The sequence below is a fragment of the Labrus bergylta genome, chromosome 18 (genome assembly GCF_963930695.1).
Source record: "Labrus bergylta chromosome 18, fLabBer1.1, whole genome shotgun sequence".
Classification (NCBI taxonomy): domain Eukaryota; kingdom Metazoa; phylum Chordata; class Actinopteri; order Labriformes; family Labridae; genus Labrus; species Labrus bergylta.
In genome coordinates this window covers 22,171,323-22,188,296 of record NC_089212.1, presented here as the reverse complement: position 1 = coordinate 22,188,296, position 16,974 = coordinate 22,171,323, and the positions used below count along the sequence as shown (strand labels likewise).

The following is a 16,974-nucleotide window of genomic DNA, read 5'->3' as shown; positions in this document are numbered from 1 at the left end:
TGCTCATGAATTCCATGACAGGAGACTTTTCACTTCCTACTTCCTCTTTGTTATTGTGCAAAGGGAAGGAAAACAACAAAAGGCCGTGGGTTTGTTTTCAAAAGCACGTTTCACAACTTCAGGTGCGCTCACAAAAGGATGGAAAGATGCACATCACCAAAAAAAAAAAAGAGAAACAACAGTTTTTATAGTGCAAAGATGTATGCTTTCTGATTTGTAAAAACACAGCATACTTATTCTAAAGACGCAGGTTTTGGAAAGGGTCAGAGGTCGAAGCTGATACCGCACGCTAACAGGTGAAAACAAACAACAGCTGTGAGTGTTTTATAGGTAGAGAAGGACATAACAGCAGCTGTGAAATAGTGTGTGCCGCCTTGTGTCCTCTCACAAAAAGCTCTCTTCATGGTGCACGGAGAGGAATTCCTCCTCACAATGACCCTCACTGTTCAACGTTAAGATGTGCTGCACCTGAGAGGAACAAACCCAGGTAAAGCCAGCCTTTAGTGAGAGTGTTAATGGGGACGTTTTTTTTCCTTTTACAGGTTTCTGTACTTTCCACAATTACTCAGCTTGAACATCTCGGTTGCTCAAGCAGGAATCTTTGAGTGGTGCATGAGTCACACGTCGACAATGAGATTTACACAATGAGTTTTTTAGTTCTGCTTAAAGGTACACATACCGTGATATGCAGACACAGCGTAATGGTTTTATTTCCAGCTGAGTCCAAACATTTCTCTCGGCTTTTACATCCTCTGTGATTATAAAGTGATAAGTAAGAGTGAGAGTAAACACTTTAATCCGTCTCAGGAAGAAGGTGAGATAACACTGATAAGACTTCCTCTGTTTTATTGCCTGGCTAAAATATTTATATTTGTTTTGGTGTGTACTGTCTCCAGTACTAAAATGTAAATTATTCTGATAAATGTTGATGTGCAGGCCAGCAGGAAGGTGCACATTCCTCTCCCTCATGAGTCAGTTTACATAGAAATATGTGTGAATAATTATAATCTCTCAAAGTACTTAGAAGGGCAGTTAGGTATTTTGTGTTTGTTCAGTAATGTTTGAGTCTCGTTCACTCCAAGGGAAGTGAGATTGATCACACCTGCAGTCAAAGTGGCACTGGTTTCACTCACACTGCCCGCCATCCAGAAATACAAATATATTCTTGGCCTTTTTTTTTCATTTATTTTTATTTCTTTTGAAAAATATAACAACAAAAAAACAAACAAAACCCACACACACAAACCCAAAACAAAAAAGTGACACACACATCACCAATGACATAACCATGATTTACTTTCAGTTTTTGCAACCAAAATAATGTTTCCATAAATCCCCTATTCATTATATATTTTATTAAATTAAGATATCACCACATTTTCCCTTGCCAACCTGTATCTAAACATCCACTGGGCACCTCAGGGACACTTTCATTGGTCAGCACAAGCAAGAATTCTTGTAATGTGGTAATACTTATTAACATTAATCCAACACTTTTCCAGAGAGAAATGATGGTTCCAGAAAAAAATGATCGAAAGAGACAAGCCATAAGAAACCCGAGGAGAAACACAACCAATAGGAGAGATTGAAAAACAAGCTACATAGATGACACTCTTGTTTTAAACAGATTTCAAAGAGAAGCCAACATAACACTGGGATTTAATTTCTCGGTATGAAACTCGACCCCCAGCTTTCCACGATGTGGAGGACTGTAATCGTCCTCCACATCGTCTGAACCGGGAGACACTCACAGTGCACGTCCTCTGCAGGCCATTAGAGCCACACAATGTGAGTCAGAAGTTTAGTTACACTTTCTCACAAAGCTCAAAAGAGTCAACAACTTTGACCCCCCAGAGGTAACATGAGGCGGACAACTTGTTTTCCTTCCTGCTGCAGTGAGCGTGAGGCTGATAGGGCCACTTATTTGGCACATTTGTACCCGTGAAAAAAAAAATTTCTATTCAGTGGGGCAACTTTCACACAAATGTTGCCAAGTCTTTGAAAGGAGCTTATTGTCCCCTGAGAAGAAAAGGAAAGAAAAGGCTGTCACATTTCTACAAACACACCCAGTACCCTTTGGACAGTTATTATACTAATAAACACAAAGTTAATTTTCAACCAGACACATTAAAAAACACTTCCTACGAAGATAAAGGGATAAGTGGGAACTTTACACAGCACATTATTTGTCTACACACTTACACAAAGCATGCACACACATGCCAAAAAAATATTTTTAATGCATTACTTGAGGAGAAAAAAAGAACCTGCTTGTGCAAACATTCAGTGTAATTTTGCAGTTTCCAACCCTGGATTTGACATCATGTATTGTCTTTTTTATCCTACTACAATTTTAAATATTCTTCTCCTATGTATTAATTTTAATATCTTATTGCTTTTATGTGTCGTATTTTTTTTTCCTTTTTAAAAAAAAAATGCTTACTGGTGTGCATTAGTCTCTCAATGATTTTATAAACCACTTTGTCGTCAATAACTTTTCTGCACTCTTTGAACTGCAATTTAATTTGTCCGAAAGGTGCTATATAAATAAAGTTTTATTGATTGATTGATCTTCCATCTGCCGTGACAAAAGCCTCCCCCTCTGCAGTCTATGTCAAACATCCTTTGAGAGACGCAGCCGGTCGGATTTTTGAGAGGATGTAGTCATGGTGAGCACCGAGCAGAGCAGACGACTCTGGAGAGAAGGCCTCACTTTTTTTTGATCATCGTCCACGGCACGCCTAAGGGCCGGGCGGAAGGACCTGAAAAACCAGCTGCCTGACATTATTACTCTCTGTGAGGAGCAACAAGTGAGCAAGCGTGGAGCCTCCTCCTCCTCCTCCCCTTTCACATAAACACTGTGATTCCCACAGAACCCTCGCACACACACGTACACACACATACACACACGTACAGGTGTCTCCTCTTGTTTTCAGTCCTGTGTTCGAGTCTCTAACCTTCTGTTTGGACACAGCCTTGGACTTGATTTCATCCCTTGGAGCAGCTCGCACTCTCTTCTACTCACCTCGAGGCTCCTTCCTGAGAGCTGCTGCGACTAGTCGGCTCGCCACCTGTGGACTATGCCCCCCTCAGTCAGCTGAGGGAGGGGGCTCTGCACCGCTCAGGCTCCTGTCTGGGAAAGGCTTGGGCTGAAACTAAAGAGGAGACGGTTAGGTGAGTCACGCACAAATCTCTGCTTTTCACTCCCTTCTCCTTCTCCTTCTTCTTCTTCTTCTACCTCTATCATGATTGAGAGTTCAAGTCTTTTTTAGTGTTTGTTTGTTTGTGTGTGTGTGTGTGTGTGTGTGTGTGTGTGTGTGTGTGTGTGTGTGTGTGTGTGTGTGTGTGTGTGTGTGTGTGTGTACTGTATATGCGATAGAGGGAAGGGTTCTCCCCGACAGCGTGGCGGGACAGCAGGTGAGTCTCAGGTGAAAGGAAATAGCTCGCATACCTCAGAGTGTCAGATTCTGAGATTGACTCTGTTACAGTTGAACCAGAGGGAACAACGCAGATTTTCATGGGGAGGATTCAGTTTCAGTTCCCACCACTATCTTCCCTCTGTATCTCTTTTATGATGAAGTGACTGTTTGAGGGAACAGCCCCACTTATCGTCTCATCAGTCACCTCTGCACTGTAGGAAAATATGACTGTGCTGTTGGTTAAATATGGCTGTTAGTGTGAGATAATTCTCTTCATAGCCTTATAGACGTTTTAGTCAGAGTCATTTTGTTTTTAAAGATATTTGAGCAGGATGGAAAAGTTGCCTCTCAACTTCACTAATTATGTAAAGGTACAGTCACTCGTGTAAAGGTCATTGACCATTTTATGCATACCAGCTGCGCCTCCTGTTTAATTGGGCAGAGCTTTAAACCTTAATTAAGAGTTTGAACCACCTTGAAATGTCACTGGGAGAGTAGCCCCGTTAATTAGCAGCGTAAGTTGTTATTTTATGCCCACAGACAGTGATATAGTTTTTAAAAATACTCCCCATTAGAGAATGATAAAAAGAAGAATATAAAAGTGTATCAAGGTACAAAACACAATGAACAGGTTATTGATTTCTTACATTTCAAATATATGATTCTACTTACAGGCTCTGTCAATCCATCAATCAATCAATCAATATCTTCTTATATTGTGCCAAATTATATTAAATTGAATCTCTGGATACACAACAATTGATCTCTGTAGGGGCTTCTTTCAGTCTCTGTTCAGGTTAATATAGGCCTATACATATGGGAGGCAACGTTACATGTAACAAATGTATCATGGGTTTCTTTGTAAGCTGCTTTACTGGATGCTTAGAATTTCCCTCAGGATCAATAAAGTATCTATCTACATCCATCCATCCATCCATCCATCTATCACTCACAGTATGTTTTATTATATAAAGCATTAGAAAGACTACTGTACATAAAATGTCCAGAATAACAAATAGAAATTGTGATATTCATTATTCTACATAAGATTGAAAGTTAAATTCCAGGACAATCTGAAAAGGGCAGCCTTGCTCTACTGCATGACATTATTCTGACTAACATGATGATGATAGTGTTGATTATGGACTTTAATGCTTTAAGTGTCGGATTATATGCGTCATGGAAAATCTGCATGTCCTCACTCGAAAGACAAATCTACACCCGGACTATTTGATCAGCTTTCTGTCCAGATTAAAGCTACGTATCTGTTTGTACAATAAGAGATCAATCAGATATAAGGGAAGTCTAGTAAAAAAATAAATGTAAAATTATCTTTTGTCAGTGGAGCGGTTAAAATGACTCTGACTGACAGGTTCATGTTTAACAACCGAAATGAAACCAGACAATCCGTCACAGTGTGATGTTTTTAAAGGCGTCATGAATCTGGGCTGATGAGAACGTGACCTCGTTTTGTTCATGTGAGATAAAAGATGAAACACATCTCAAACAATTAGAACAACAGATGCAATCATAATGTTGTTTTTGTTGATTACTTTATATGGTATCGCCAAAATAATAAACTGCACTGACGTCTTAAAAAATCCAACTATCGCAAATTTTACAAAAAAGACAAATTTAAAGGAAGAATGTGTAACTTTTTACACATAAATACAAGAGAAATCCAGTTTATCCTCTGTAAATGTGTCTCTGAGTCATGACTGTCTACAATGAGTGAGAAGCTTGAGTCCCTCCAGCTGTATTGTTGTCGGATCTGTGTTTACATCGTGTTTACATACCCAGGGTATAAAAGCTGTTCAAGTGAGGGACTATAAAAAAAACAAGAAAAACATACTGAAATCACTGTGTAACACTCAGGATACAAAATTTACTTTAAATCAAATATGTATTCATAAATAATAAATGATCAAAAAAAGAAGATACACCAAATTAAGGTGTACTGGGCTAATGTAGGTTAGACTCTTAAACACATGACACAGAATGTTGATAACCGGTTGTGTATTTCAAAGTTCAATTTGTAACAAATAACAAATAGTCCAATGTCAGCAGTGTTCCAACTGCGTAAACGTTTTTTTAGATCACGGTAATTCCATGTAAATTTACATGCAATATGCAGCTACGAGCTAACTAAAGAGCGCCGCCATTAGCCTGCTGACACAACAATGCAGCTCCAGACAAGGACGATTTTGGGTAGCGATTAATTAATGTGCGTTCCAATTTGAAAACTCTTTTGTGCAAACCCGAGGGGAGAGGGGCTTTGTGGTGAGCTGCTGGAGGAGAGAGAAGGATTCAGTGTGGCGGACAGCAGTTTGTTTTGGTTTCATGCTGGTACTCAAGGGCGACATCTACTGGATCAAAGTCGCACATTCTTCCTTTAACTTCACAAAGTCTCTGTTTATGTTCGACTAGAAGTGAAAGTAAAACACGCGTTAAACTTTTTGTGCAGCTATTCAAAAGATTTTACAGCCTGATCTTTCACCACCAAATGACAAATGTAAGGATAAAGTTAAATAATTTGCTTTTAACTCTCACTCTCTCACTATAAACTGAAACAAAATTGTGATGAATTACAACCAAACATGCATTATTAAGTGAGTTCAGTTTAAATCTCTGATGTCACTCCATCATTTACGTCACTGACCGTTGTGTCAGGGTTACTATAAATCCCCCCAGTGACTGTCGGAGGTCAATAAAAGTCATAGTTAAATCCCTCTTTAGTGCGACAGCTTGATAACAAATGATGAATTTACATCTGACGTGGCCTAGATGACCTCTCTGCTGTGACTGTATAGACCAGCGCCTCCTCTGATAGCTCCACCTGCGCCGTATTAACCGACTTCAAATTGGCAGCTCAAATATTGACTCCTCAATTGATGAAGGTCAGCCTCTGAATGTGTTTATTGCGATGTGCGTAGGGGGGAGCCCGTGTTATTGCACTAAATGTGTGGAGGAACACGTGCATAGAGGGGAATAGGTCGAGCCGGCCGACAGCTCTGTCTGGTTTTTCCCTCGTATGAAAAAAAGAAGAAGAGGACTCTAAATTGTTCCTGTTCTGTGTTGGGAGACCAATAAAATGATTTGTCTACTGAGGAAGGAAGAAAAGGATATTGAGTCTGCGGTGTGAGCGAGTAGCAGCAGATTGTGGAAAAGCAAACAAACTGTTATTACAGCAAAGAGGAGACTGGTCGATGAGGAAGTAGATACTGACGTCAAAACAAAGAGCCCTGTTTAGATGGAGTTCAAAATTCTTGCATCTGAAAAAACATCATAAAACATCACTGAAGCTTGCCTCCTGATGATGTCAACATGCTATATCTTTATTTTTATTGTGTGTTAGCTGAGGCAGGCCAGTGGTCAGCACAGGAAGAAGATCCTGGGTTCAGACCTGCGCGTTTCAGAATCAGAAATACTTTATTAATCCCAGAGAGAAATTTGGTTTCAAAGTTAAAGCCGATGCTCTTCACTGGCCATTTCCCTGATGTGTTGTGGTACGCTAAAAGATGTGTTGATGGCTAATGGTGTTTCCAATCTGTGGCCAAGAAAGTTTCCCAGCTGTTTGTTTAGAATCCACGCTATGAAGGGATAATTGGTGTCCAATGGAGAAAAACGTGTCTTCATTTAGAAATCAAACGTTAAAATTAGTCTTGAATCTATAGATAAAGTTTGTGGCTGCGTTTAGCTGTATGGTTTGCCTAGCTAGGTGAGTTTAGCTCGCTAATTGAGCTGAGCAAAACTGGAAGCAGTGGGGAAACTTAGCCTTGATATGTCCAGAGGGGACAAGGTGAGGCGGGCCTATAGCCAACGGGCAAAGAATTACAATGGGCCCACCTCTCAAATTAGCCACGTATTAATATAATTAAAACGGATGAGTCATGAAAAAAAAATCCAAAAAACTGTACAGTCTGTACACATATATAAATTAGCTATCCAGGCCGATCTGCTTTTTTTTTTTTTTTTTTACAAGGCCATGTTTTATTTTCTGTTATAAAATTGACATTTTAATATGGGTGTTAATAGGACATCCTGGCTTTTGCAGCCAGACCTCAAGTGGACACTCGAAGGAACTGCAGTTTTTTTGCACTACCACACTGACTTCATTTTTCAACACTGGAGATAGCCTGGTCAGGACAAATCAAATCCTTGTAGAGTGATTTGGTGACAGAGCCTTGCTAGCCTTTTCCTGTGTTACCAGCTCTATTTTAAAATAAGCTACACTAAGCTAAGCGGCTGCTAGATTAAACTTCATATTTACCAAAAATAAGAGTTGGGTTTACATTCTCCTCTAACACATGACTAAATCAGATATCCTTAAAGAGTCTTCTTCTTTCAGTCAGACAAAAACACACAGTCTTTCCTTTTATTGTTTAAGATTATTTGCAGTTGGGGATGCTCTGTTATAATGCGTCACCGCTTATCAATCTAATTATCTTACATTATACATTAAACACTTTTTGCAATGTTCGCTGCTCAGAGCATTGATGGTATTTGCTCTTTTGACCAAGCCCAAGTTAGAGGAAGTCGCAAACTGCAGCTGTGGGATAGTTAGCTGAACGTGAAGGTGGCTACATGTCGGAGTCTTATTTGAATAACGTAGGAGTTTCCTTTGTTGAAGGCTCTCCCAAACCTTAAGTGACCTCTACCAAAGCTACACATTACCTATACCTGTCGACACAACTTGTTTTGTGAGACACATCCGCCTACTACTAATGAAAACACCAGCATGTGCCGATGTAGGCCTCTCTGTACATATCATTTAGAGACCAGTAAACTTCTAACCTGACTTTTATAGCCACAAATAACTCAAATATTTTGTTTGACATTTTTTTGATTTTTTACACTAACTGTTTCTGCTTCTTCAGCAGTTTTATGTCGACCTAGTTTTGCACATGAAAACAAAGAAAGACCCTCCTGGGACAATAAAATATATCTCTTACTTTCCTCAGTTACGCCCTCACATCCTCAACAAAAGCTGACACATGATGCAGAATTGTGTTGCCCTGCCTAAAACACTTTGGGGATACTAGTGACGCTTCTGGCTACAAAACAGAACATTAAACTTTAGATGATCAGCGCAAATTTCCAGATCAGATTTATTGTATCTTGAAATAAAAACTTCCCTTGAATGACTAGTTCTCAGCAGATTTCAGAAAATATGTATCGAAAGCCAAATTGGATCTTTGCTTTTTAAGGGCCATTGTGTTCTTTTAAAGGAAAGATGGTTTTCTCATCATTTGATACTGAAGTAAAAATGAAATTAGATTAGATTAGATTATAAATTTATACTTACAGTAACATTTACCATAAACAGCTGACTATGAATTATGTTAAAAATACTGATTACTGTATTTTCCAAACATCACTTATATACATTATCTTCTGTAAATATTTTTAAATATACATTCTCCCTCTTCTTTTCACTTGAATGCAATTAGTTTTGGGTGATGGATGTCTGAATATTTGTGCACGTTTAAGGAGAAGCATTTCTAATCTTGCATGGTGCAAGTGGTCACAGTGGTTAGCGCCGTTACCTCACAGCGAGGAGGTTCAAGGTTAGAATCCCTGCCTGACAGGAGCCTCTCTATGGGGAGTTTGCATGTTCTCCCCGTGCATGCGTTGGGTTCTCTGGCTTCCTCCCAAAGTCCAAAGACATGCTCATTAGGTTATTTGGTGAGTCTAAATTGTCCTTAGGTGTGACTGTGAGCGTGCCTGATTGTCTGTCTCTATATGTCAGCCTCTGTGATTGACTTATGTTCAGTCCAGGGTGTAACCCCGACTTTCGCCCAATGACGGCTGGGATCGACTCCAGCCCCCCCCGCGACCCCGAATGGGAAGAGCGGGATGAATTCTATCATGACAATAAAGGCTTTCAATTTCAATTTCTATCTCAAGCCCATTCAGACAAATATGTTGTATATGTGAACATTTTTTATATTTTGGCTTTACAAATACAAATTGTGGGACAACCATAATATTGCCAAATCCAGCTGCACGGTTACCAAAGCTGCCACCGTGTTACCAAAGCAGTAGTGTTACCAAGCAAATAACCAGTAATCCACTTATCAGAGGCTGTCACCTCTGCAAACAGCAATATGATATATGCCACTGTTAATCTCTACGCCTAATAGTATGTAAACACAGAGGGAGTAGTTTGTGCAATATTTGCTGTTGAGCAGGAAGTACGATATTCCACGTACAGTACACACAATTATCGAGTGCTAGCCTCAAGTTTTTCTGTTGCCAACCTGAGATTCAGTTTAGATTCCTTTTTTTATTTTTCAAGGATAAAACCTACATTTCTGGAATATTTTTCCACTACGCTTGACCCTGTTGCAGCAGCAGGTTGTGCAATTTACTGTATCTCTGACTGTTGATGACAGCCATAGGACACACAGATAATGACTGCCACATGCACGGTGTTGTAAACGGTTTCACAATGCCTCCAGGATATGCACAGCTGGCTGGTGCCATGTAAACTTTTACGCCCCATTGATGTTGAAGTTAATGCACACAGGACTCTGTCTTAGTCTGCACATCACAGCCTTAAACACAGCATGCAGATAACGTTGGTGTTGTTCAGGGAAATTGGGACAATTTTTACATTTACGTTTGTGTTTGCTTCCTTGCAAAGAATTTTCAGAAAAAAATCCGCCTCAGCCTTTGCCTGTCGTTAGTTTTCTGCATTTCCAGCATGGAGACCTCCATTGATTGGACTCCAAAGCCCCCTGTAGTTACACCGTTAGCAAAAAATTAACCTAAAAAAAATACAAAAAAGAAGAAGCCAGTTTGTGATTTTAAACTTGTTTTTATTTGTTGGTCCTCTTTGTTGTAATCAATAAATGTCAGGAGATTTTAAGAGTGTTAGCTTAAGAGGCGCTAGCTGTTTCAAGTCTTTTCAAGCTAGCAGGCTGCCAGCTATAACCTCATAGCTGCCCAATCAGAGTTAATCTTCTGATATCACTTTCTACAAGACATTCCAAAGGGATATTCCCCAAATGTCAGACTCTTTCTTTAACAATGGCATCATCTTTGTTGGAAAAATGATGCGACGGCGTGTTTAAAAGAGTGACGAGAGAGTGTGACTGTGTGTCTTTCAGAAGTAGCGCTATGCTATCATTTCATGTTGCATTAGCACTGTGATTTCATCTGTTAGCCGTTTTGAAAGTGACTGCAGTCTAATGTCTGTCAGCACATAACTTCATCACCAGCCTTATCTTCACAGGTAGACAGGGAAGCCATGAAAGTAAAACCTTTGCATACTTTCTTTGTGGATTGACTGTGATCAATTGAGCAGCAGCGACAGTGAGGTATGTGTGTGAGAGTACGCGCACACACACACACACACACACACACACTGCTCTTCCTTGTGCCGGGCTTTTCTGCTTTTTATAGCTGATGCAAATGTTTTCCGCTTGAAGCTCCTGTTCTGTTCTGTTTCTCCCTCCCAGCAGACATATTAAAACATCACTCCGTGTTTTAACTGTGACGATAATTTAATGCAACGCCTCTCCCTTCATCCGTCTCCTGAGACAATTTTTGCAATTAGCATGTAAACCACGATGTGAAGCCCGTCATGATCGATGACGATACGTTAAAAAACACTGAATGACGTCATTAACATCAATTAACAAACCCTTAATGACTGATTGCACATTCATTAAACGCTGCGTAAGATGCAGTCGTATCAAATCCTCCTTTGTACAAGATGATCATGATAATTATAGCACATCAAGCCTTTCTTATTAATGACCAAATATCTGAGTCAGGCGTGAATGACTCAGGCCATCATACCTTGTTAGTGTACATGAAGCGTGGGTGACTCCTCCCATTATTACGCAAGTAAGGCAAGTCCTGTGGAAAGTGTAAAACAGAGGTTCAAGTGATTTTTCTAAAATGAATATTTAATGCAATAAACCTACCTGTTAGTGAACTACAAGTGTAGTCATTTCATGTGACGTTTGCATGCAGTTCAGTATCTCCGGGTAAATGCAAATCCGATTATTTTTAAGTTTATCTCTCACAGGGACAGCCCTGTCCTACAGCGGGGTGTGGATTGTTTCCTGGGCGGTATCAGGGATTCCCCTGAATGATAGATAATCTCTGCATGACATGTGACGTTAGCAACACAGAAGTTTAGATCAAGATTAGAGTGTGTCCGCTTTGATCAAAACATAATGAAGCTGCCTATACTGTAGCCCTCTGGATGCAAAACAACAGTCTCATTTGTCAGGACTGAATGTACACTGTACAGGGGCGGGCTGTGGCTCAGTTGGTGGAGTCGGTCGTCTCTCAACTCAAAGGTCGGGAGTTTGATCCCCAGCTCCTGCAGCAACATGTCTGCTGTGTCCTTGGGCAGGACACTTAACCCCAAGTTGCGCCTGCTGCGTCATTAGAGGCGTATGCATGTGTATGAATAGGATTAGTTATTGCTAATGGACACTTTACATAGCAGCCTCCACCATCAGTGTGTGAATGTGTAGGTGTGACCTGCAGTGTAAAAGCGCTTTGAGTAGTCGATTTACCATTTACACAATCCAAGTACACCTCAGCATTAGGACTTTTATTAAACCTTCCTCATAGTGGAGTAAAAAGTACATTGTTGGAGTCCATTTTCTGCTGTGGATTTAGTGCTACATTCGTTATTAATCGCAGCAGAATGGTGTTGAAATGTGGAACCAATAGACACCACTGTTTGTGACGGGGAAAGACTAAATTTGATTTGATTAGATTAGCACATTTCATACAAATGTAAAGTCAATGTGCTTTACAGAAGATAGAAATACACAAACACAAGAAAGACTCTCATGAAAGAAGGAACAAATAGGCTCAGAAACACATAAATATAAAATCCAGAACATGTTTATAAAGGGACCCTGCTCCACATCAGGTCAGCAGGTGCATCTAATATGTTTCTTAATTATTTTTTATTCTACGTTTTTTGGACAACAATAGAGCTTTTTTCCTACAGAGAATTAGTTACATTAAGCTTTGTTACACAATACTTGCAAGTATTAAAATCTGATGTGTAGTCAGTAGCCTAATGGTTATGTGACGCGTTCCATGTACAGAGGCTTTAGTTCTCATCTCCTGCTCTCTTCTCCTTTTCTACTTCCCTCTTTCCTGTCTCTCTTCAGCTTCCAGTCAAAGAAAACACTTAAATGCATTCCAAAGCATTCAAAAAGTACTTACAGAAAAACACAGCCTTTTATTTTCTGAATTTATTCCCCCAAGAATTTGAGAATTAATGTTTGATAGGGTGCATACATGTGTCTGTGTGTCTGAAGGTAGAGGGGATTCATGCCATAAATATAAATGGTGATTGCCTAAAAAGCAGAACTATAGTGCAGCCATGTCTAAACCTTTTTTCTTCTAGTTCCGATCCTTTCGTTATCGGGCTGTTTAAAATCACAAGTGTTTGTGCCAAGCTTGAGCAGACATGTCAATGATGTATGACCACGTTGTTTGAGCTTAAAGCCTGCATGCTGATAGAGTGCAAACACAAAGATGTTCGGTCACATCTTTTCGTTTTGGATTGCTCAGTGATCGGTGACGTAGATGTTACCAACATGCATTGCTGTGAAGTGTACAGTAGGAATTGTTGTTAAACGAGCATGTTAATTATAGCTGTAATTTGGCCTGAACATCAGTCCTGCGGTAGTAAAGTTGGCTTTCATCTGCGCTTCAGACAGAGCCTAAAATGTGAGGATCCTCATTCCTGTGGATTCCATTGATGCCACTCCCTCCGCTGTGCCACCTCTGATCGGCCGTATCACTTATGTCCTCTAATGTTAAAACCAGATTATTTTCTTGCTTAGTCTTTGTCATAAAAAAGTTGTATCTTTTCAAAATGTCTAATTTTTCATGCAGTGGGATAAATTTCTTTTGACATTTTGATTTTGAGTTTGCTTCTTTTGTCTGTGCAGGTCGTTGCTGAAGATGCAAGCCTCAACTGTCTCACCTGTGACGACGCTACCCGCGAACACAACCGCTGTTACAAAGTCCAGAGAACAAATACTCATCCAGAGTAAGGATTTCTAAGTGTTGTGTTTGTTGTTTTTCTTATTAAATGGGAGATGATGTCATCACCGTCAGATCTCAATGTCCCCTGTGAGAGATTATTAGCCAAGCCTCATAAATAACAACCTATCGCATCATCGAGTGTAATCGGGATGGTTTGTACAGGAGTGGCACTCGTGCATTTAATGGCTAACTATTTGCCTTGTTCTGTTTGCCTGAGTGTGACGCTGTTGCCTAGCAACCACACCCTGCTGTTGAGTGGAGGCTACACAAAATAAGTTGCACAGCATGGAGCAGAGAGAATATATACAAAACTGATGATGCAAATTTAACAACAGACTCACAACCTTTCAGCGTGGTAACCTCTCATTCCTCCTCGTCTCTCTCTCTCTCTATCTGTGTCTCAGGTTCTGGGGCAATGATCGCCATCATTGTCATCGGCATCATAATCGTTCTCGCCGTTCTACTAATCATCCTGAAGATATACAACAGGTAGGACTGCATTCCTGCGCGACAGAACAATTCCTGCAGAGTCAAATGCCACGGGCCGGGGAACAAAGCAATCGTGCTATTCTTATCCACAGAAGGAAGAACGAGGCGGCAGCTGCTGCTACTTTTAACCTCTTTATTAGGTTATCAGACTGGGATTTACCTTGATAAAATCAACCATGCACTACTGTACAATGCTTTCTTATGACTCACAACCCTTTCGGGCCTGTTACTCTTTAGAAAGAAAAAAATACCTACTCATAAAAAAAACTCAAGATTGACATACTGTATGTCACCTGCTTCCTTTTGCATGATGCCCTAAATTGGGATTATTGGTTCAATCACTCAGGTGCACTCTCAAGTAAACCAGGCATCTATCTACAGGGGTGTGTCCAGACTTTTTTTTTAACTGGGGTGACCCACCTGGGCCACAGACGTTTGTGGGCACCAGCACGCAAATTAATTAATTTTTTTTACCCTTTCTATCCCACTTATGATGAGTTTTTGTAAGTTACACAATTTGGCCACATATAAATCTTCTCAGCTTGCTTCTTTAGGGACTCAAAAACAAGGATGTATATGTGCAAAGTAACAACATTTAAGTAACTTAGAAAATTGCATGGAAACTCTACACAAATGTATTGGCATTCAGGTCCATTGTAATTTAGACAGTGTGCATGTGTTTTTGCTTGATTTTTCTTTATGGAAAGAGCAAAGTGTTAATTTACAACTGAAAGTAATATCAACCTTTTGAAAACAGCCAGAATAGTTGATTTGTACTTAAGTCCCGCCTCTGATTAGACAAGTAGCCAATCATAGATTTGGATTTTGGGGTGGCATCTGGGGTGGCCAATCAGATTTCAAGGAGGGGGGATCATACCACCCCTGGCCACCCCTCTAGACATATCCCTGTCTATCTCTGAATTTAATAAATTCAAATGAAATACTATTTAAAGTATTTTTTTTTTATATTCCATTACTGCCAAATTGAGGAACTTGAAAAAATACAGATGTCTTTTACAGGAAATTGTATAAATGTTGTTCTTACATTCCTATGTGAAAATAATTTATGTAAAATACTTACACTATTATGCAACTTAAAGCTATTGAGGAATATAACAGGGATTCAACTCAAGCCAGTAAATATGAATTAAAATGTGTCATATGGTGACTGACATAAGAGTTGTTGTTTTTTTCTAAATCCTGGTTTATTTGTTGCCAGGAGGACACATGTCTCCAGAGTCCTGGGAACCAGCGGTGCCTCCAAACCTCGTCAGAAGCTGTCCCAGTCCACCATGCAGACCAGCATACCGCTGAGCCCCCTTGGAGTCCACTCCGAGTCGGGCAGCATCCCCAATTTAACCCCAGCCTCAGAGAGCGGCTTCCAGCTGCCCCGCGTGGAGCTGAGCAGCCTGGAGCAAAACCACATAGAGCAGTCGAGCACCAACAGTGGCTCCACGGCGGTCACTATACACGAAGCTCCGACATTAGATAACACATAACAGAGAGAGGGTTTAGTCTCACAACAGGCACTGACTGATGAGTCGTCTTCGTACTGTGTGCTGACTGAATCCTATGGAAACTCAAACGTCAGTGTCGTCACCGTCAATGTCCACCAGCCGAGCCGCTGCCAGAGACTACAAAGATAACAAGATGTCCTTTTGTTTTTACAAAACATGAACAAAAACCATAAACAGACATGGTGGATTACATGAAGGATTTTGCATTACAGAAAAACTGAGACTTTGTTGTGAAGAATTGCTTTCTAGGCTCCACTCAGTGTTCACAGTGTAGATGCTATGTTTCTTACTGTTTGTACTTACTTTGCAGATGTGTCATCACTTCTAATACAATGAAGAAAATATGTTGTAAAGACTGTAAAGACTTAATGTTTCTCTTAATTATGCGCATTTCTAGACGACCACACCGTTTTTGAGTAAATGTGGAGTATGTTGAACTTCAAAGACAGTATGATAGAAGCTATGTTTGAAATACAATCATCCTTATTAAATGTGGTTTACCCTTGAATATATGATGTCTTTGTTTTCTGATCTCAGATTAGTCTTTGTCAAACTGAATGTTTTCTTTTTAAACTTTGTTTAATGAAGACATTACAGATATATTTTGTCAGACACACCCTGATGTGATGTTTCCGTCTGACGCCAAAAGATTTTGCACTTTATTTTCATTGATCCCTGCATTTGAAGTGTTTGTGGTTCTCAAAATGAAATGAGTTGAAAATAAAATTTAACATTTGTATTAATGGCTGACTCATTCTTTAGAATTGTGTGTCATTAAACCGAAAGAGTTAATTTAATTTGAATGAAAATTTTAATTGTAGGCTTATGAATCCTTAGAGGCTTAAACTGATCACACCTTGCTGTGAATCCGTAAGGCGGCAGTAGCTCAGTCTGTAGGGACTTGGGTTGGGAACCGGAGGGTCATTAGTTCGGTATGGACCAAAGTATGGGAGCTGGTCTGGTGGCTGGAGAGGTGTCAGGTCATTTCTAGAGTGCCTTGAGCCAGTGGTCCCCTAAGTGGAGGTCACCAGCCACCAAGAGGGGGGTCGCGAGATGTCTTTAAAAAAACTGATACACATTTTAAACTTAAAACAATATATTTTTCCCATTTATGTAAAACTATATATCGATTACAGAAAAAAACACAACATTAGGTGAAATGAAACTGAAATTTATGTGTAAAAATATTTAAAATGTGAGTTTGCCTAACAAACAGACACCTTTGTGTCTGTTTGTTAGGTTTTGTTTGTTTTGTTTGTCCACTGGTGCTGAAGTCTGCATGCAATACTTGTATTCTGCTTCAAGCTGTCTGTGCACTACGATATATGCCATGAACAGGGGGGGCGGGGTCCCCAGCCTCTGGTAGGCCTACCCTAATTTTGGGAAAGCCTTCCTCGAGCAAGGCTCCGAACCCCCAGCAGCTCAGAAGAATGTTGCACGACAAGTTCATTTGCAAAAACAGATAAAAGCCATTCTTAAAACAGTGCCTTGAGAATTTTGATTAGCACATTAAA

General features: G+C 40.0%; 1 protein-coding gene across 4 annotated transcripts; it reads left to right on the top strand.

Moving 5' to 3' along the window:
- The first annotated feature begins 1,749 nt into the window (after positions 1-1,749).
- Positions 1,750-16,203, top strand: ncmap (non-compact myelin associated protein). 4 transcript variants are annotated; one of them, XM_065966602.1, is made up of 5 exons: positions 1,750-2,810; positions 2,975-3,174; positions 13,358-13,458; positions 13,859-13,943; positions 15,163-16,203. In XM_065966602.1, the coding sequence occupies exons 3-5, from the start codon at positions 13,371-13,373 to the stop codon at positions 15,440-15,442; spliced, it is 453 nt and encodes a 150-aa protein (XP_065822674.1). In that variant the 5' UTR covers positions 1,750-2,810; positions 2,975-3,174; positions 13,358-13,370; the 3' UTR covers positions 15,443-16,203. The 4 variants fall into 4 exon arrangements, with proteins under 4 accessions (XP_065822674.1, XP_020498389.1, XP_020498388.1 ...); XM_020642733.3 differs by lacking the exon at positions 1,750-2,810 and adding an exon at positions 10,657-10,741 and having other exon boundaries at positions 2,825-3,174; XM_029279095.2 differs by lacking the exons at positions 1,750-2,810; positions 2,975-3,174 and adding exons at positions 3,380-3,417; positions 10,657-10,741.
- The last annotated feature ends 771 nt before the right edge of the window (positions 16,204-16,974 follow it).

Coding starts and splice junctions, on each gene's coding strand:
- ncmap (XM_065966602.1), top strand. CDS start 13,371: ATGCAAGCCTCAACTGTCTCACCTGTGACGACGCTACCCGCGAACACA. Junction 13,459..13,858: donor AGAACAAATACTCATCCAGA/GTAAGGATTTCT, acceptor TCTGTGTCTCAG/GTTCTGGGGCAATGATCGCC. Junction 13,944..15,162: donor ATCCTGAAGATATACAACAG/GTAGGACTGCAT, acceptor ATTTGTTGCCAG/GAGGACACATGTCTCCAGAG.